Consider the following 20,592-nt stretch of genomic DNA (forward strand, 5'->3'; position numbering starts at 1 on the left):
GCCACTCCTAGGACAGGCCTCTCCCACAGGGGCAGCCCAACCACGCACGCTCTTCACAGCTGAGAGCACACAGCCACCCAGCCCACTCCCAGCACAGCACAGGGACACTGCCAAGTGAGAGCTTCTGGAGTGCTTCAGACCTACAGCAGGGAGGGCTCCCTGGCCCCTCCTCAGCTCCAAATTCAGTCAGCAGAGGGTGTGCTGCCTGTCACACCCAAAGCAAGGAACTGGCGGTGCAAAAATGCAAAAAGGGAAGAGGGCTCCTCAGAGCCCAGAGATTTAACTGGGCCCTGAAAAGAGAGGGGCCTTCACACCATTCAGAGCCCAGAGCCCTCGGGCCACTTTATTTCTCAACAAGTGAGGGTCAGCACCCGTCCTCCAGGGTGTCTGAGAGCGTGAAATCCATGCTGATGTCTCCAGTGTGGGGGTGGAACTCCACGGTATAGCTGACGGTCCGAGGGCCGCCTTGCGGGACCCGGCAGTCCGGGCTGGTGAAGAAGTACACAGCTTGCTTGCAGTGCGGGTTCCAGCAACAGTCCCCCTGTAGAAGCAACAAGAAGATAGTGAGGGCTCCTGGCACCGGAGCCCCCTCCTGGTCAGCCTCCAGCCCAGGGCCACTCGCCACAAGAAGCTGCTGCTCGGGCCCAGGCCACGGAGGAGTCGCGATCTGGCTGCCTATGCGAGGGATACCCAGAGGAGCACCAGCTCGCAGGCTTGGCCTGCTCTGGGACTCAGGTACACAGCACTACCTTGTCGTCTGGAGGCTTCAGGAGGCCGGTGCTGACAGTGCTGTCCGGGGTCAGGTGGTATTCCATCCACAGGACGGCCCCATGGCTCCTCCCAGGCCTGGGGGTAGGGGGGATGTTGGGCCACAGAGAAACAGCCATGCAAAAGACGGGCAAGCATAGCTATAGCTTCCCTCTGCCTTCCAGAAACCACTGGTCTTTCCTTCCTGCCCAATCAGGAAGGCTACTTAGCTAAAGGCTACTTAGTGAAAATATTGAGCAAAAAGAACCACAACCAAAGCCCCACTTGCTCCCTGTACCCTGTCCAAGCACTCAGAGGAACCATGGGGCCAGAGTGTTTCCTCAGGGAAGCAGCAGCTCCTCCCTGTGAAGGGCGCTGGAGCTGGATGGCCCAACCGTGCCTCACAATGAGCAGCCCTTACCAATTCCTAAGCCGCTTTAGTTCCCAACAGAGTTCCGGAAAAATGGCCCAATGAGTAACCATAGCAACCAAAAAATCACATTTCTCTACAGCTCTGATTCTCATGCCGCTGAGCTCAACAGGCACTGCAGATGTGGGGGGATGTGCAAAGCCCACTCTGGCTCTCCCTCTCCACCTGCACACACCCAGGGGCTGTGGGGACCCGCCACAGACTCAGGGCCACTTCGGACCAGGAAGGGCAAGGCCCAGATAAGGAGGCCATCCTACCCACGTGAAAGCCACGGAAGTAAGTGCTTAGCCACCAGAGCAGTAACTAGACTGAAAGCAGGCCCCACCCTCTCTTCCCCACCTGCTGCACCCTGGAACCTGTTCTCACCTCCTCAGCTCGATGGAGCCCTCAGCACGGACCGGGTGTGGGGGGACTGGGTGCCGAAAATCAAAGGTCAGGATCTGCTGGGGCTCGGACAAGCAGCGGCATGGGTACTCCCACAGCGGGTGGGGCTCGGCCTCCTTGCTCTCCCTGAAGTCCAGGGCACGCTGAGAAGGTTAAGGGGAGGTGAGGGTGTGCAGAAACAAAGAGCCAACAGCCTAGGGATGAGGGGCTCATGTCCAGTCTCCAAGGTCTAGGCCCGTGGTCCTTCACCCCCTTGGCCCAGGTCCCTCAGAATAACTGCCGCAGTCGCCTGGGACAGTGTGTCCTCACAGAAAGACCACAGGCAACTGGAGCAGACCAGCTGCCTTCTCCCTGCCCACTACTGCACTCAAGTGTCTCTGCAGCAAGCCGCTTCACCTAAGCCTCATCATCTGCCTTTTAAGATGGGATGACTCGGCCAGTCTCCTCAGCTACTCTGAGAGCCAATGTCTGCAGTGGTCAAAACAAAATAAAAACAAAACAACATCTGGCACTTGGACATGTGCCCATTCAGTGACCTTTCCTGAGCACTACAGCTGCCAGGTCATCCCTACATGAGGCTCCCAGTCCAGGGGCTCGAGACAGGAGTCACAGTGCCTGGGGACACTAGCCTTCAGCTAAGAACGGGGCCAGGCAGGAACGCTGCCCCGCAGGTGACCTCTGGGCTGCCGCCTGAAGGTCACATACGAGCTGGTAGCAAGGAGAGTGTGTAAAGCCAAGCAGGGTGCAGCCCAAGGGGCAGGGGTAATGGGTGGGGTATGAAACGGGGCCAGACTCAGGAGCCACAGGCCCACTTGCACTGTGTAAAGGAAGGCCAAGTGCGAGGGACAGGACGCCGTGGCCATGTGAAGCGGGTGGATAGAACACTGTAGGGAGGAAGTGGGGCCCCACCAACCTTAATCATATCATCCATGATGTGCACATCAAAGCCTTCACAGTTACCACAGGGACTCCGGATCCGCCACAGGTCCTATAAGGAAGGCACAGCCCTTGGTGACACTCAGCCGGAGACGGTTATCACAGGTTCCGTAGGATAGCACACCAGCTCCCGCACCCACCCACAGGCACGCAAGCGTCATGACAATAAGAGGAAGTGTCAGTGAAATCAGGCTGGGGGTGGCCCGGCCCCAACCCTGAGGCACACCATGTTCCCCCACGCTTGGAAGAGAGCCCCAGGTTGACAGGGCTGAGAGATGATCAAGGATCCAGGATGGTCGCTCAAATCTGCCAAGTCTCACATGACCCCCAAGTCCTCTCCCAAAGGTGGACAATCGGCCAAAGCCACTGGGATGGGGTTTCTTTGGGAAGAAGTCTGTAAACTAGTTCCTGAGACTCTGCATCTATGATCAGGGCATGAGGACAATGGGAAGGAGGGGACCAGAAGTGCACAAAGGCCCACCAATTCTTCGTCCCATTCCCTCCTGGGCCTCAAAAGCCAGAACTCCCATGGAAATCTCATCAGGTAAATAAACAACAGGGAAGAAATGCCCAGAAAATAAGCCACAGAGCCATTGAGCTGCCAACAGATGAAGCTGCTCTTATCAAAGAAATATCAAAGAAGGTTCACTCTACTTCTAAGGTTGAAAGCATTTCAAAATCCTTTTAAGAAGAAATGCCTTTCCCAAAACGACTTTGTGACTGGTTCTGCTTTGATGAGAAAATTAAAATGAAGCTTTTCAATTTTTTCTTGCATAAAGAAGCTGACTTTACATCTCAAAATGCTTTTAAGGAGCGTCAGCTCTTAGTAAGAGCAGAGCGAGCCGAACAGCATGTCTTCTGAAACTCTTCACTTATGCTTTTTAATTATTCTGATAAGGGATAATTGTAAAATGACAACACACAGCCATTTCCATTTCATATGCCAAATTACTGCATTTGTACAAAGGCAAGCCTTTTCCATAAAACCCTGCAGTGTGCTGACACAGAAAAGCAGAGCCTCCTATCGTTAGGATTCACACTGCTCCACCTGCACCCAAGGTCTCTGCAAGAAAACCAGGACCCCCACCTCCCACCCCTTCTGCAACAACTTCTGGGTGGCCTACCCTGAACTCCACAACCACAGCGTGCAGCGAGGCGGCATGGGGCAGCACCACGGCACCAGGTCCCAGATGCCGGTCCACGGCGGTCCGCACATACCAGAAATAGAGGTTGTGCCACGGCAGCAGGCTGGTGGTGAAGAACGGCTCCCCCATGAGGAGAGAGACCTGGCAACCAGAGCAAGAAACAGGACCGAGGCGTCAGAATGAGCTAGCTAAAGAGTGAAGGCAGGTTACAAGTGTCATGGGAAACATGGAAATAAAAAGGCACTCATTCACTCACTCAGGCAACCAGTGAGCACGCTGGGTCTGCACCTGCCCTGAAGGACACAAAGATGAGAAGCACACCTGAGCCCTGCCCTCGGGAGCACAGATGGGTAACGGGAACAGACAGAGCTGGGGCCATCCTTGTACAGCGTGGTAAGCTGCTGACAGGCAGAGGCGAGGAAGGAGCATGTGGAGGGACCCCAGAAGGAACAGCATCAGAAGGGCTGAATGGCATCCTGTTAGTAGGTCCCCACTCACAGCTCATCAGTGCTCCTCTATCAGGCTTCCTTGCTAGGTTCTGAACACCACAGAAGTGGGGACATCGGCAGCACAGTACCCCAGCACCCTACAAAGTGCCTGGACCTGAGCAAATGGTCAGTAAATGTTTGCCAAATTAATGAACAAACATATGACTAGGAGTCAGAAAAGCACAAGACGAGGGATGCTAGCAGAAGGATACAGGGGCAAAAGCACAGATGTGACAGAAAGGCCCTTCAGGAGCTTGTTACACGAGCAAACACAGTAGGATCAGCAAAGGGTGAGGCCAGAGAAATGGAGAGGAGCCGGGTAGTCCAAAGGCAGATGATGACAGGTCAAGGGCACTGGACTCTTTCCTGGAGATAAGAGATCTCTAAATGCCTTCCTCAGGGGTTCAAAATGAGAAGAGATGTATTCTGTTCTAAGATTTTATTTATTTGAAAGAGTGAGTGAGATAGAGAGCACGGGACAGGGATGGGTCAGAGGGAGAAGCAGACTCCCCATCAAGTTGCTCAACCAACTGAGCCACCCAGGTGCCCAAGAAGAAATGTGTTTTAGAAAGAGCCCTCTGAATGAAGCATGTAGAGACACCAGCCACGGGAAGCATGGGCACAGGAGAGGACTTGGTTGAGTACTGCAATGGTCCAAGGAAGGAGCAGAGAGTGTACAGAAGAAGGACTGGGAGATGTGGCAGATGCTGAGGAGACAGGGCACCCAGGGGGTGGCCCAAGCAGATGGGCATCAAGGGAGGGGCCAGTCTAAGATGACACCTGGGTGTCCAGCTGAGGTAAGGAAGAAGCAGAAGGAAACACCGAAGACAGAAAAGAGTTGGCCCTACTACACTGGAACAAGGCAAGAAAGCCTGGTCTCACCCCTGCTAGTCACTACTCTACTGACCTGGAGGCTAGCGGGTGTGCCATTATCAGTGGCTTATAGAACCGGAGTATTTTTAATTTTTTTTTTAATTTTTAAAGATTTTATTTATTTATTTGACAGACAGAGATCACAAGTAGGCAGAGAAGCAGACAGAGAGAGGGGAGAAAGCAGGCTCCCCGCGGAGCAGGGAGCCCGATGAGGGTCTCGACCCCAGGACTCTGGGATTATGACCTGAGCTGAAGGCAGAGCCAAGTACAACTTGGACTGAGTATTCAGACAGTCACATGCATAGCAGCTGAAAAGCAGAAACAAGCCAAGTGTCCATCAACTGCTGAACAGATAAACAAAATGTGGTCTCTCCAATGCAATGGAATATTCTTCAGCAGTAAGAAGAAATGGAGTACTGATTTATGCTACAACATGGATGAACCTTGAAAGAAGCTAACCACAAACAGACCACACATTTCATATGATTCCATTTTTATGCAGTGTCCAGAATCTAAAAATCTCTGGACAAAAAGCAGACTGGGGGCTGCCAACAGGCTGGGAGGACTGGGGGCAAACACGAAGTGACTGCTAATGGGCACAGGGTTTCTTTTTAGGTGATGAAAATGTTCTAAAACAAATTGTAGTGATGATTGTATGACCTTATAATGCACTAAATCACTGAATTTCACACTTCAAGTGGGTGAATTCTATGGTATGTAAATTATATCTCAAAAACATTCTTCCTTTAAAAAAAAAAAAAGCATGGGGGAAAAAATGGGCAAAAGAATAACTATATCGCCAAATTAGACATAGGACAGCTAATGAGCATATGCAAAGGTGTTCAAGTTCAACATTAGTCATTAGGCAAATACAAATCAAAATTATGAGACATTACTACACAACCTAAAATGACCATAATAAAAATGACAGACAGTACGAAGTGCCAATAAAGATAGAGAAAAATTGAAACTTTCATACATGTTACTAGTGGGGATGCTTTGGCCAACAGTGTAGTGGTATCTTAAAGAGTTAAATGAAGGGGTGCTTTGTGGCTCAGTCACTAAGCGTCTGCTGTCTTCGGCTCAAGTCATGATCTCAGGGACCTGGGATGGTCTGCCTTCGCTCAGGTCATGGGATCAGGCCTCCCATCAGGCTCCCTGCTCAGCAGGGAGCCTGCTTCCTCCTCTCCCACTCCTCATGCTTGGGCTCCCTCTGTCACTGTCTCTCCCTCTAATAAATTATATCTTAAAAAAAAAAAAAAAAAGAAAGAAAAAAGTATAAAAAAAAAACCCACACAATTCAGTGATTCCAAGCCTCTGCATCTCAGAGAATTAAAAACATATATCCTCACAAAGACATCTGTCCATGCTCACAGCAGCTATGGCAGCACCTGGCTGCCTCAGCCCGAAGGGGACAGAACTCTTGATCTCAGGGCCATGATTCTGAGCACCATGTTGAGCACAGAGATTATATGGACAAATAAAACTTCTAAACAAATTTAAATTTAAAAACCTAGCTGCATCAGTTCCCTCCTAAAACTGAAAAAAAAGAAAGAAAAGAGTTCACAGCAGGGCGCCTGGGTGGTGGTTAAACCGCTGCCTTGGGCTCAGGTCATGATCTCAGGGTCCTGGGATTGAGCCCCACTTCTTTGCTCAGCAGGGAGTCTGCTTCCTCCTCTCTCTCTCTCTCTGCCTGCCTCTCTGCCTACTTGTGATCTCTCTCTGTCAAATAAATAAAATCTTTAAAAAAAAAAAAGTTCACAGCAGCATTATTTTAAAGGCCAAAAGTCGGTTTTGAAACAATCCAAACACCCACCAAGAGGTGAGCGAAGAAACAACATGCGCTCCGCATACTATCTAGCACTGAGAAGGAACAAAATGCCAGCATGTTCTACAAATGGACGAACCTCAAAGGCATGACCAGTGAAAGAAGCCCAACACTAAAGTTCACACATCGTTTTATTCCACTTATATAAAATGCCCAGAAAACACTATTTTATAGACAGAAACCAGATCAGTGCTTTCCTGGGTCAAGGGGCTAGGTGACAGAAATGCTCTAAAACTGAAATATGCGATAGTTGTATAATTATACAAATTTACAAAAAAATCACTGAATTGCACACTTGAAATGGGTTAATTTTATGGCACATCAATTCTCAGCAAAGCTGTCAAAAAAAAAAAAAAAGTTGGCAAAGAAAGATGATCGATTCCAGCTTGAAGGGCCTGCAGATATGTAAAGAAAGCTATCCAGTTGGTCCCTGGACATAAGAGATTTGCAGTCCCAGCTTTGGCGGCCAAAGATTCCCTTATGGGAAATGATCACCCAGAGAAGAGACACAGACAGACAGAAAAGACAGAAAAGACAAGGAGAAAGTACCAAGAAATACTGCTAAAAGGATTGAGTAAAGGAACAGAAACCCATGAGAAGCTGAGAAAGAGCAGCTAGAAAGATAAAAACCTGGAAAAAGCAGTCTCTCTCTCCTTCTTTAAAGATTTTATTTATTTGAGAGAGAGAAAGAGCTCATGTGAGCGGGGGAGGGGCAGAGGGAGAGAGAGAACCTTAAGGATTCTCCACGAGGGCGACTCGACCCCAGGACCCTGAGATCATGACCTGAGCCAAAATCAACAGTCAGATGCTCAACCGACTGAGCCACCCAGGTGCCCCTAAAAAAAGCAGTCTCTTATGGACCTAAAAAGAAATGTGTTAAGAAGGCCTCTGGGTCATGAGGGTCCAGGAGGCTGGTAAGAAGAAATGTGCGGGAAGACTGTGTTTGGTTTCTCAGGTCACTAAGGGGTGGGAGTAGTTTCAGAGGCACACTGGGTGGGGTGGGGTGGTCAGAAGACCAACTACCATGGGGGACAGATGATCAGAAGAGCAACGGCAGCCATGGCAGGAAGTAGGCAGAAAGGCGAACCAAAACACGGGAGCAAGTGGAGCTGGAGCGCTGGGAAGGAGGACGGCAGAGAGGCCACAACACGCAGCTGCTCGTCTCAAGACAGCCACTGTGCCCTCCCTCAGAAGAGCAGAGATCAGCTAGAGTTGAGAGCGGCCAAGGCAGGGGTGGGAGCCCCCCTGCAGCCGCGAGAAGGGGGCACTCAGATCAGCGCAGTGCTGCGCCCTCCATGCAAAGACAGAGCCATCGCCACTCACCTTTTCACCCTCCAAGTCTGCAGACGTTAACAACTCAGGCCGTTTCTCTATTATATGAACTTTATCTTCCACATGGTTAGCCTTGAAAATCTTAACAAGAAAAAAAATGAAAGTACTCTTTTTGTCCAGGAAAAACCAACCCCTCAGAGTTGCCTGGTCTGTTCGCAGTTTTCTGGCCAAACAGTTCTAGAGGACCACTTTCATCTGCTTTGTGGAAATTCTCTCCTCCAGGGGCATCCAGTGCCCCAAGGATGAGATCACTAGCAAAATGTTGTAATAGCAAAACAAATTTCTCTTGCAGGCATGTAAGCAAGACCCAGCAACAGGCTTGTATTTCTGGGAGTTTCTTTCAGAGAAGAAGAAATCAAAGCCAATCATCTGGGGGAGAAATAACGGTCACAGGACCAACTAGTCAGGTCAGCTTGTGAGCAGTGACTCTCTGGGCACCGGGTGGCAAAACGAATCATAAGCTCAGCTGTATCACTGCAAAAGATTTTAGTTTTGTTAGTTTTATGTGAAGTGAGGAGAAAAGCCACAAAACACAAAGCAGAGTCTGGAGGTTTGCTACTATCCAGTGACAGCCCAGATTTCTGAGCCAGCTCTCAAGATGGAGGGGGTTCTCACTAGCTCCCTTAGTGCCAACACAGCATCAAAGCCATCAATCCCAGACGCAGGAAGGGAGGCCCCCACCCGGTCCCCTCATAATTTCAGTAACAACCATTATCACTTACTTTTTTCATCAGTCTGTGCGAAGCTGCTGAGCTCTCTATGGTAAATACCTAAAGAGAATACCATGCTCTTAGTTGTAGGAGATTGACTTGAGAGAAAAAGAAACTAAAGATCAAACATCAACAAGATCATTCCAAGGCAGAAGGTACCACCTAACCAAGTCCACCTGTGCTCATTACCCATGGGGACAGCATCCCCTTTTCTCCCCACAAAGACTTCATTTGAGAGAGAGAGTGTGTGTGTGCGAGAGGGGGGAGGAGGGTGAGACAGAGGGAGAGGGAGAAGCAGACACCCCACTGAGCAGGGAGGCTTGATCCCAGGACCCTGGGATCATGACCTGAGTGGAAGGTCATGAAGTGGAAGGCTTCACAGACTGAGCCACCCAGCCGCCCCTGCACCACTCCCCCTTGCCGCACTGGCCCTTACAAGGTGCAGACTCTGACAAGGAACTGCAGCTCTACAGGAACAGCTACAGCCTCACTTCTGCCTGCACACCGAGGCGATCAACCCCAAAGTCCCTGCATCCATGGCAGCTGTGCTCTGCAAAGAGCCTGAGTCACAGAACTATGTACCCAGACCACGTAACATTCAAACTCAAGAGCCGCCTTCGGAAAACCAGCAGAACGGCGCCTGTCCAGTACCTGCTCTGCCCCAAGGTGATGGGCCAGCAAGGACAGCAGACTGCCATCACTGACACAAAGGCACACGCTGTCCGGCTTCAGCACCTGCGGGAGAAGAACCACCTCAACACAGGTTTTCTTACGGTAGGTCAAGAAATTTTTGTTGGCGCGCTAACAGAAATGCTTCCCTTCTTCTGACTCCACCAACTCACTCTGTGATCCTTCGATCCGATTCTACACCCTCAACACCCAGCTGGATCTTCTTGGGTCCCCACAGTCAGGCTTGCCAAGCAGTAGCAGCCCCCGCCCTCCAACGTACCCACCTCACCCACCTCTCCCCACCCAGACCTCACTGTCAGGAAAGACTCTCCACAAGCTGTCCTAAAAAGCCCAGCCTCCCAATCTCTTCCCTTTCTGGTCACAGCACAAATAGCTGTGGGTCCCTCAAGTGACTCGCCAAAGGCAGTGATTCCTTTACAGGTCGCAGAACCCTTGGAGAGAAACTTAAGACAGTTTGGATCCCCCTCCTGCAAAAATGCATCCATTTGCATATATGCACACATATTTTTGCATACAACTCCAAGAGGCCCAAGAGACTCCCCTCCAAAGCCTGTGTGTGGTCCTGGCCTAAGAGACCACAGCTACAGGCAGCAGGGAACAAATGTTTTTAGGCAGGAGAGTTATATAACCAGATCCATTCATTCATTCATTCATTCATACACACATACATACATATATATACATATATGTGTATATATATTTTTTTAAAGATTGTATTTATTTGAGAGAGAGAGGATGAGTGGGAGAATGAGAGAGCGAGCCAGGGAGGGGGAGCCCTCAGAGGGAGAAGTAGACTCCTTGCTCTGCAGGGAGCCCAATGTGGGATTCAGTCCTGGGACTCCAGGAACATGACCTGAGCTGAAGGTAGTCACTTAACCAACTAAGCCACCCAGGCACCCCTAACCAGATATATATTTCAGAAAATTTTATTTGTTTTTATTTTTTATTATTATTATCTGAAGATTTTATTTATTTATTTGACAGAGAGAGAGCAAAAGAGGGAACACAAGCATGGGGAGAGGGAGAAACAGGCTTCCCGTAGAGCAGGGAGCCCAATGTGGGGCTTGATCCCAGGACCCCGAGATCATGACCTGAACCAAAGGCAGATGCTTATTAACTGAGCCACCCAGGCGCCACTAAAAAATTTTAGAAAGGAGGCAGATGAAAGGAAGGATGGGGTTGCCGAATCCACTGGGATCACCCACAGCAACAGCTAGTGACCACAAAGGCAACATGTTTCGAGGGACAAAGGCAGAGACTGGGTAAGACTCCCAGGCAGAGGCTCTCATAGGAGAGTAGAGAACAAGCCTGGTAACATGCTCCCTGGCTCACCACCTGAGGGCCCACCCAGAAGCCACCAGAAAACCAGGAAGCACAGAAATCAAAACCAACCAACTGTAAGTAGAAAATGAGCTGGAGCCCATGGTACCAACTCCCTCTTGCCTATAACCACCCAAGGGGCTGCACACTGACCGTTCTTAGGGCCTGGACGTATCGTTCAGTTCTGTCCTGATCATTGATCTCTCCAAACCGAGGCCGGGTCCAGAGCAGATGAGCTTGGCAGTCGCACACGGGGCGTGGTGGGGAGACTCTCCCATTCTTTTCGGGGCTAGGCCAGGAAATGAACAGACAGACACACATGATGAGCATGACCTGCTAGGCACTGGCAGGCATGAAGGCATGGCTCAGGGATCTGCCCGGTAAAGGTGGTGGGCACACCCCCAACCTCTAGAGGCCAAGAGCCTAGGAACGTGCTTGCAAAGGGGCATTAGAGGTTAGAAGACCCCCCAATTCAAGTCTTCTCATCTAGGTCTCTTCCAAATGGGGGCCCTACAACCAGGGCAGCCTCTTCTGAGTACATGACAATAGGCACTAACAGCGCCAGTCACAAAACTTTCACTCTTATTTCTTACTCTCACTCTGTTCAGAGGCAAACTTGCCCACTCATGCCTCTACAGGGTTTATAAGGTGAACTTCCAGAAGTGCACAGAGTCGCTGGCCCAGAGCACACACCCCTGCCCCGCCCACAAGACACAGGGCATACCTGGTCTTCTGGAGGCTGTACCATACACAGTAGTCGTCGTGGTGGGCTAGCAGGAAGAGGCTTGAGCCTTGGACAACGGGCTCTTCTTGTGGCAAGAAGTACACACACTGCATCCAGTGGTCCCGCCACTGAAACAGGGAACAGAGAATCAACCGTCCCCAAGCTGCAGGAAGGGCAATGTTTCTAATCCAGAAGTCAAAATCCAAGCCCAAACCCGCTTGCAGGGAGACCATGCTGTGGACTACAGATGCCTACTCTTGCCAAAGAGATAGAGAGGAGAATTCTCAAGTGAGTGGCTAATGGCCAGAAAGCTTGCTAGAGCGCTGCTGGCTTTAGAAGGAAGCAATGTGGTCTTCAAGAGGGGTTCAGGACAGGGGACTCCAGCCTCCACCCCATGTGTGTGCATGTGTACATATGCATGCCTCCACCTCGTGTGTGTGTGTGTGTGTGTGTGTGTAGGCAATGAAGAAGGGAAGTAGAGATGGAAGATGGGGAAAGAGACAAACAAACATATAAATGTTAACAACTGGGAAATTTAAGTAAAGGGCATATCAGTATTTATTTTCATTTATTCTGTTGATTTAGAATTTTTCAAAATAAAAAGTTGGGAAAATAGTACAGAAGGGTCTTGTTCTGTTTATTCTTTTGAATTAAAATTTTTAGGGGAGCCTGGGTGGCTCACTTGGTAAGACTCCAACTCGCGATCTTGGGATCATGAGTTCAAGCCCTGTGCTGAGCTCCACACCTAGTACAGTGCATTTATTCAAAAAAATTTAAAAAATTTAAAAAAATAAAATAATATGAAATAGTTTTTAAAGACCTGGAATCTAAATTTAGTATTACTCTAAATTACTAAAATACTCTAAATAACTTTAAATTCTAAACAGTTTATGATGATCCAGAGTCAACTTTTAATAAGCTGCATTCATCCTTTTTGACACTACAAACCCTGTATACAGAATTCTTTGATAAGAAAAACCAAAGGAGACTGGAGAAGATTATGCTGAGTGAAGTAAGTCAAGCAGAGAGTCAACTGTCAGGTGGTTTCACTTACTTGTGAAGCATAAGGAGTAACACAGAGGACACTGGGTGAAGGAAAGGAGAAGGGACTGGGGGAAATTGGAGGGGGAGACAAACCATGAGAGACTGTGGACTCTGAGAAACAAACTGAGGGTTCTGGGGGTGGAGGTGGTTGGGCCTAGTGGTGGGTATTAAGGAGGACAGGTATTGCATGGAGCACTGGGCGTGGTGCATAAACAATGAATCTTGGAACACTGAAAAAGAAAAGTTTAAAAAAAAAGGTAAAGAAAAACTAAAGGAAAAAAGCTATATTCACATGAACGCCCTTATTACAGATCCAGACTAGCAAAAACTGGCACCAACCCAAAGGTCCAGCGGCTCAGAAATGGCTCTACAAATCCTTATACAGAATATGAGAAGGCACTGAAGATGGTAACTGCAGACTCCGTGCAGCATGAAAACAGAAACCAGCGCCACAATCTCCTGCATGTGGAAAGAGATCAAAAGGGAGCTCTCTGCAGTGACAGGACCCCGAGTGATTTTGGTCTCCTTTTTATTTTACACAAGGAGGGTTATTACTCTCATAATCTTTAATCCTCTTTTTATTTTTTTTAAAGCCTGTTTTTAAAAAACAAAGAACCATCCTAAAAAGTGGATGCCTGGCTCAATTCTGATGAGATGAGTGTGTTCATTCTCTGTTACCAGCCGGAACTAAGAAAAACTTGGTCCCTGGGAGACTCCCAAAGCACTGTGGGCAGACGCAAAGAGAGCTGACACCAGCCCTACTTTTCAGGAACTTGCATTCTGCCTACCCAGATCTGAATTTAACCAAAAGGCAGGTGAATGACATTTCTAGGTGTCTAAAATGTCTATTTGAACATAACAGCTAAAAAATGACAGTGTAGGGGCGCCTGGGTGGCTCAGTGGATTGGGCCTCTGCCTTCGGCTCAGGTCATGATCCCAGGGTCCTGGGATAGAGCCCAGCATTGGGCTCTTTGCTCAGTGGGGGGCCTGCTTCTCTCTCTCTCTCTGACTCTGCCTACTTGTGATCTCTCTCTCTCTCTCTCTCTCTCTGCCAAATAAATAAATAAATAAAAATCTTTAAAAAAAAATGTCAGTGTAACTAAACACGATACAGAATAAGTAAATGCTAACAAGGAAAAAAAATTGATTTTCTAAAACCTGTTCTTTTCCTTACTAAGCAAACTGACCCAAAGACAAGAGAAGCCTTCCCCAACCCCTCCTGGATTATGGTTCTGAGTTCCCTGACCATCCTGTCCTCACACACCAGCCTCCCAGGTCCTAATGCTAAATTGAGGGCTGCTGACTGAACCCACTGGCCCTTGGCGTAGAATATATTTCAGACCAAGAGCAGTTCAGTGAAGTTATGAGGGAGATCCACTGCAGCTCTTCAAATTTCTAACAGTCCATTAAATCACTGCCGGTAAAGTGAGGACGCAAACCCCAGTCAGGAAATAAGCACCAACCACTGTGGCCTAGACCCGAGGCCCTGCTCCAAAAGGCTGGGTCGTGCCTCGGTCTCAATTTGGGCACGTCTCGTATGAGGACTGAAGGAATAAGAAGATACACAGTAGTGATGAGGGAGAAGGGCAGCTGGAGACAAAACATAAGCTCACCCCGCAGCTGCCAGGAGTCTCCCTACTATCCTAGCGCTAACACTTTGCTAGAGAGAACACCCCTTTGCTAGAAGGGGAAACCTTAACACGGCAACCCCAGAGCCTCTGGTATCTCGTAGGTGGGTCCTTTTTAGCATATTAAAGTTCTTTTGAACCGTCACTTTTCCTTAACTTCCCCCAACTCCCAAGTATTTAATCACCACTCCTCAAGACTCTGGGGCAGCAGCTCTTTCTTCTCACCGATCTTGTCACCTTACTTTAATAAAACTACCTTTTTGCACCAAAGATGTCTCAAGAATTATTTCTTGGTCAGGGGTTCTGGACCTTACCCCAGTGAACCTCACCCTGTATTCCAAAACCACACAGGCAGCACTGTGAAAATGTGCAAATGAAAGTATTAGCATTTAACATTCTTATGTTAATTTTACATCCATCACATTCCTGGAGAGGAAGCAAGCAGCCCAGTGTCTATCTCAATTCCGTGGGTGAGTTCTGACCAGCCCCCTCCCACCTCCAAACTCACGCTCAGCCTACAGACCAGGCTGTGCACAAAGAAGTTCATATACACTGCTTGGAGGCATGGCCACCGAGGGCCAGGCAGCCGAAGGGCAGAGGGGAGATGGGGGACCTCACAGGCCCAGGGGTGGGGAGGGTCATCTGCAATCCTGCAGCAGTCATTACCCTTTGGCCTAAGCGCTAACTCAGGGAGCAGAGGAGCAGCACAGGCCGTCCCCCGGTGTCACCCCATGTACACCCAGAACTAACAGGGCAGCAATGGAGATAAATCCAGTGCCCAGCATATGGTAACAACAGAATACAGACAGAATGGTGCGCAGAGCCTACGAGGTAGAGAAGGGATGGTTTTCATGGAAATGGAGAAGTTGTAGGGTCTGGAGCCAAGGGCCAAGAAAGAATTCTTGAGACGCCTTTGGTGCGAAATGGTGTTTTTATGAAAGCATGCCAAAAGAAGCCGTGGGCAGAAAGAGCCGCACCAGGACCGTGTGAGGTGGCTGATTAGATACCTGGGAGTTGGGGGAGATAAGGAAAAGGGAAGTTTCAAAAGGATTTTCATATCCTAAGAGGACTTCCAAGATACTGGAGACCTCGGCATTGTTAAGTTAAGGTTGTTGTTCCTCTAGTAAAGCATTAAGACAGCTGGGAGTCTCCTGCTGGACTTTGGGTTATTAATAAGAATGTTTTATTGATAAGAATGCTTTTTTCTTGTAAATCACTAAGACATTTCGTAAACTGAAAGAGACTCAGGTCCTCGATCTCTATCAGTTAATCATTTGTTTTTCCTTCCCTCGGCTTTAGGACAGCAGGAAGGCCTGAGGAATGTCACACAGAGCCCACCTGGGGCTGGGAGTGGGGGTTGCGTGGTGTCAGCTTGTGCTTTGTCCTGAGTTTGTCTTCGGGCCCCTCAAAGAAGGTTTGGCTTCTCAGCACTGAAGCGGCTTTCCCACTTCCCCCCTCTTTGAGTGTGTGTATAGAGGGTAGACAATACATGCACGTCAGAGAAAATTCAAAACATACAAAACGGTCATGGAGTGAAAAGTTAAGTTTCCTTTCCACCCCTCACCTCCAGCCCCCTTCCCAGAAGCGACCACTTTTACCAACTTCTATAAATGCTTCCAAAGATACTCTCGCACACACCCACCACACACGTAAAGTCATAAACACATATATTCTCATCTTAAATAACACAAACGCTGGCACGCCACACACTGTTCTGCACCTCTTATTTGTGTTTATTTAATGACTGTGATGAGGGAGCAGGAGGCTGGCTGAGGACAGAGCAAAAGCTGGCGCCTTGCACCCCCTCTCCACCTGCTCCCCTCCATATGTGTAGCATTCCTCAGGCACCCCTGACTGCCATAAAACGATAAACAGTTAACTTGCAGGGAACGCAATCCTGCAGAACAGGAATCTCCCTTGCTCTATAGATGTCCTAGAGACCTAAACAGGGAGGTTACCTTATCAATAGCACAAATTTCCAGAGGCAAATAAGTTTCGGTTCCTGAAGCCCTAATGTCTCCCTCCCACCATAAACTGGAGGAGACTGAGGTAGAAGGGAATGTAAATGATGGCAGGATCATAATACCCTACCAAGAATCTCCCAATTATCTTGATGTTAGTGCCTGACCTAAAGACGACACTGATCAAGCCATAAGGGCAAGGCCTTCCCCCAGCACCTTGCAGGCCGTCCTTAACACGTGAGAACTCTGTTGAAACCTCCCATACCTTCCCCTCACCTTCCCCCAACCGCAAGGTATATAACATGCCTACCCTCACAACCCGGGGCAGCAGCTCTCCCTGCCCACGGGTCCTGTCCCCGTGCTCTAATAAACCACCATTTTGCACCAAAGATGTCTCAAGAATTCTTTCTTGGTCATCGGCTCCGAACCTCAGCCCACCGAACCTCACCTAGGTTCTAGAACTTCATCAACTGTCCTGGACACTGTTCTCCAGCAGTGCTCAGGGACCTGCTTCACCCTCTAAATGGATGTATGACAACAGACTTAGCCAGTCCCCTATTGCTAGCTTCTAGGGTGTTCTGGTCCTTTTTCATTAAGTCAGGGCTGTAGTGAGTATCTTGGCACACACGTCATTGTACGCCTATGCAACTTTACCCAGAGCCTACACATCTAGAAGTGGTGTCCTTCCCACAGGGACAGACAGTGTCTCCCCACACTCCACAGAAGCTCTGACGTTCATGGGCCTGCCTTTCCCCACAGCACCTACCCAGAGCGCGTCACCAACCTTTCTGAACTTTAACACTAACAGGTGGAAAATAAAGGTCTAAATGCAGTTTACATCTGCACTGCTTGTACAAGTGAGGCTTAAGAGCTTTTCGTTTTGTGTTAAAACCATGCACTTCTTTTCTGTAGTTCACATCCTCTGCCCACTTTCTATTAAGCTACACAAGATTTTGAGGGCACAGAAAACGAGGCTGTAGACAGACCACAGTCCTCCATTCCAAGCTGAGCTGAGGCCCTGGGGTTCCATGGGGGCTGGGGGTGGGGGCTCTGAGCATCGCCATGTGAGCCAGCACCCCTCTGCGGCCTCGTGTCTGCTGGTGCCGTGCAGGAACTCAGCAGACTCCAAGGTCTGTTTTCTAGCTTACCATGGGTTCCCTTGCCTTTTTGCTGCTGCTGTTGTTTTAACTCTTCTCTGACTGGTACCTGGGTAGCTCAGTCAAGGGGCCAACTCTTGGCTTCGGCTCAGGCCATGATCTCAGGGCCATGGTAGGGGCAGGTGTGTGTGCGTGTGTGCGTGCGTGTGTGTGTCTGTCTGTCTCTCTCCTTCTCCACACTCGGCGGGGAGCCTACCTCTCCCACTCCTTCTGCCTGCCACAGGCTGGGGGGGGGGGGCGGTGTGTGTGTGTGTGTGTGTGTATCCCCACACTCAGCGTGGAGCCTGCTTCTCCCCCTCCCTCTGCCTGCCGCTCACCTGCTTGTGCCCTTGTGTGCACACATGCGCACACACACTCTCACGCTCTCTCTCGTTCTGTCATATAAATAAATAAAATCTTAAAAAAAAATCCTGACACAGTCCTCCTGTCTCTAAATTCCTGTGAATCTAAGGTTCAACATACTACTTCCCCAAAACCAAAAGCAGACAAGTTTCCTAATTTACATGAAAACGTGCTCAACTCCTACCTCTTCTTACCTGGAGCTCCTCTGGGTCTGAGTGTGCCCAGAAGGGGGCCATGGTGCACTTGATCTTCCCCTCAGGGTCCATTTCAATGTCCCACCAGGAGAGAACCACCTGAGCTCGGCCCGATGCCAGAGGTTCAAATTGCCGGCTGTGGCAGGCCGCTGAGCTACTGACTTGCTTGCTAAAGTCCACACTGTGGAAGAATATGCAGGAACTTAAGCATATTTAAAGCTCACATCCTCCATTTTTAAGCTTTTACAGTGACATCGCCAGCAATGAGACTTGTTTGCAACAGACTCCTGCCTTCAAAAGGTGACCTCCGCTAGATTTCCTTCTCATTCATGAAAAACTTCTAAAGCCCCCAATTCCACCAAATTATCTCAAAGCACCACTGGCTGGTCCGGTTCCTTGGTACCTGAACATGGGCATCACATCACTGAGGGCAGTGAAGTCAGTGGGCGACACCTGGTTCAGCTGAATGTCATAGACAGACGGGGCACCGGGGCACCTCTCCAGTTCCAAGGGGGGGATGATGACCTGCTCTCCGTGGCCAGTCTGAACGCGGACAGGAAAGAGCTTATTCCACGACCACATCCTCCTGGACTCCACCAGCTGCGCATAGACAGTCGCCCTATGAGGCACGGCTTCACAATTTTCCTAAGTGTATGTTACAAAAACAAAAGAAGAGAACAATAAACCGGTAGATGTATTATAAAACAAACCCACAGCAATTCTCACTGATCAAGAGGCTTGTTCCTTAATATCAGGTCGGCTGAATAGCATCCAACGCCTTCCCACTCACTATGAGGATGGTGAACTGTTCTTAGCCTAATGTCCTTGGGGAAGCAAAAAAAAGGAACCAGATTTCAAAGAGAATACACATTATGCCTAAAATGATTTATGTCAGGTAAGTTCCCAACTACATGACACTCTCAAATACTTCAAAAATAATCCTTAATTGTCATCATGCTCATTAACTCCCACACCAACTCTGCACAAAGAGTCCAAGTCTGCTAAGCAGTGATGCTGGCACTGGGCTCTGAGTTCTCTTCAGCACAGCTCTCACCCAGACCCAGAACCTTTTTACCGCACAGCACAATGGGTAAGTATCCACCCTCGGATGACCTGACCTCCTGGCCTCACCAGGCACCGCCAACCACTCCCCTCGTTTGGTTTTGGCTGCAGTCGCTCCTGGTTTCCCTCCTACCTCTGTGCTTCACCTGATAGCCTCTATGCACCAGGCGGCAGGTGCCCAGCCATGAAGAGGACACTCACAGCCGCCGCTGTAGGGAAATGACAGGCACGGGGTTTGCCTGCCTCCATACAAGAGTCCTCTTCAGTCAGATGACCCTTTGCTGTGGGGGCTGTTCCGTGCATCATATGGTGTTCACGAACATCCCTGGCCTCTAGCCACAAGATGCCAACAACAGCCTCCTCTCAGTTGTGACACCAGAAACGTCTCCGCGCATGGCTCTGGATGAAAAACACTGTTCTCCCCCTCTGGCTGCTTCACAAGGCTGTGCTTCCCTACCCATCCTTCAAAGAGAACCCCCCACAGACCTAGTCTGGCCCATCTCTCTCGCTCCACACACTCTCCTGTGAGGGATGTCAGCCAGCCCGTTTCCATTTACCAAATACCGCACAGCCAAAAGCCTCTTGGTTCTCTCTTATTTGTCTGACCCTCGGGTAGCTCAGACTCTGCCTAACCCAAACAGATCACGTCCACCTCTTCCCTCCTGCCTGAGCCCGGTCCTCGTCCCGTCTTCCCATTCAATAAGGAGCACCACCATCCAATCCAGTCTCCCAAGCCCTAAACCCTGGCATCGCCCTCAATGCCTCCACATCTAAGTATCACCGAGTCCTTGACCACCTCCGACCTCCCCAAGGCTACCTGCCCAGGCCCATTTCTCTGGTTTCAGCCGAGGCCCACCTCAGCCCCAGAGCCTCAATGACTCCAACCACCTTCTAACCAGTCTTCCCACCCCTGATCTAGCATCCCAAGTGCTCTCCATGGGCCTGCCTACCGGAACCTGGTATCAACCCCTGCTTACAACCCTCCTGTGGCACCACACTGCACAGTGGCCCATCTCAGTCTAGTCCTGCCCAGCCCTCCATCCTCAGCTCTAAGCCCCCCTCCCACACTACCCATAACGCCAACCACTCCCACCGCAGCAGCTCACCTTCCCATCTTTGTGCATGCTGACCTCCTCCACTGAGAACGCCCCCGTATGACCTACCAACTCCTGATCACTCTTGCAGACTGACTCTGCCGGGGCTTTATTTTCCTTGATGCTTCCCATCTCCCCCAGCACAGCGGGCAGGATCTCACCCCACTGGCCGCCACCGGAGCACACCCTCCGGCTGTACTGTGACAGCCTGCTCACCAACCTGCCTGCCGGGGAGCACACCTTCATATCCCTGGCTGGCAAAATGAAGGCACCCAATAAATTTACCTCCTAGATCCATCACTGGGTCACTCACCACTGCATGGATTATCTGTCAGACATACAGCATCCCGGCTGCATGACCTCCAACAGGGCAGGAAAAGGGGCAGGCAATGGAAGCCTTTTTGAAAAGCTGTAACTCTTTCCAGCTCAGACACAAGGTGGGCAGATGAGGGCAGTGATTAGAACAGACAATGGACACCTGGCTACGCAGACCAGCTGAGAAA

The 20,592-nt window shown here is 49.7% G+C and overlaps 1 protein-coding gene across 4 annotated transcripts in view; it reads right to left on the reverse strand.

Annotated features, from left to right (window-relative positions):
* Positions 1 to 316: 316 nt before the first annotated feature.
* PRMT7 (protein arginine methyltransferase 7) overlaps positions 317 to 20,592 on the reverse strand; it is a 49,358-nt gene continuing 29,082 nt past the window's right edge. For 2 of the 4 annotated variants that reach the window (XM_059153038.1, XM_059153041.1), the window contains exons 7-18: positions 18,337 to 18,578; positions 17,934 to 18,114; positions 11,608 to 11,735; positions 11,037 to 11,172; positions 9,525 to 9,608; positions 8,886 to 8,933; positions 8,155 to 8,244; positions 3,622 to 3,783; positions 2,475 to 2,549; positions 1,544 to 1,704; positions 750 to 846; positions 317 to 541 (exon numbers count right to left, since the gene is read on the reverse strand). In XM_059153038.1, the coding sequence (XP_059009021.1) occupies positions 365 to 541; positions 750 to 846; positions 1,544 to 1,704; positions 2,475 to 2,549; positions 3,622 to 3,783; positions 8,155 to 8,244; positions 8,886 to 8,933; positions 9,525 to 9,608; positions 11,037 to 11,172; positions 11,608 to 11,735; positions 17,934 to 18,114; positions 18,337 to 18,578 (1,581 nt within the window). In that variant the 3' untranslated portion in view covers positions 317 to 364. The remainder of the gene's footprint in view (positions 542 to 749; positions 847 to 1,543; positions 1,705 to 2,474; positions 2,550 to 3,621; positions 3,784 to 8,154; positions 8,245 to 8,885; positions 8,934 to 9,524; positions 9,609 to 11,036; positions 11,173 to 11,607; positions 11,736 to 17,933; positions 18,115 to 18,336; positions 18,579 to 20,592) is intronic. The other 2 variants (XM_059153039.1, XM_059153040.1) reach the window with 2 other exon arrangements.

The sequence above is a fragment of the Mustela lutreola genome, chromosome 16, assembly GCF_030435805.1.
Source record: "Mustela lutreola isolate mMusLut2 chromosome 16, mMusLut2.pri, whole genome shotgun sequence".
NCBI classification, from domain to species: Eukaryota; Metazoa; Chordata; class Mammalia; order Carnivora; family Mustelidae; genus Mustela; species Mustela lutreola.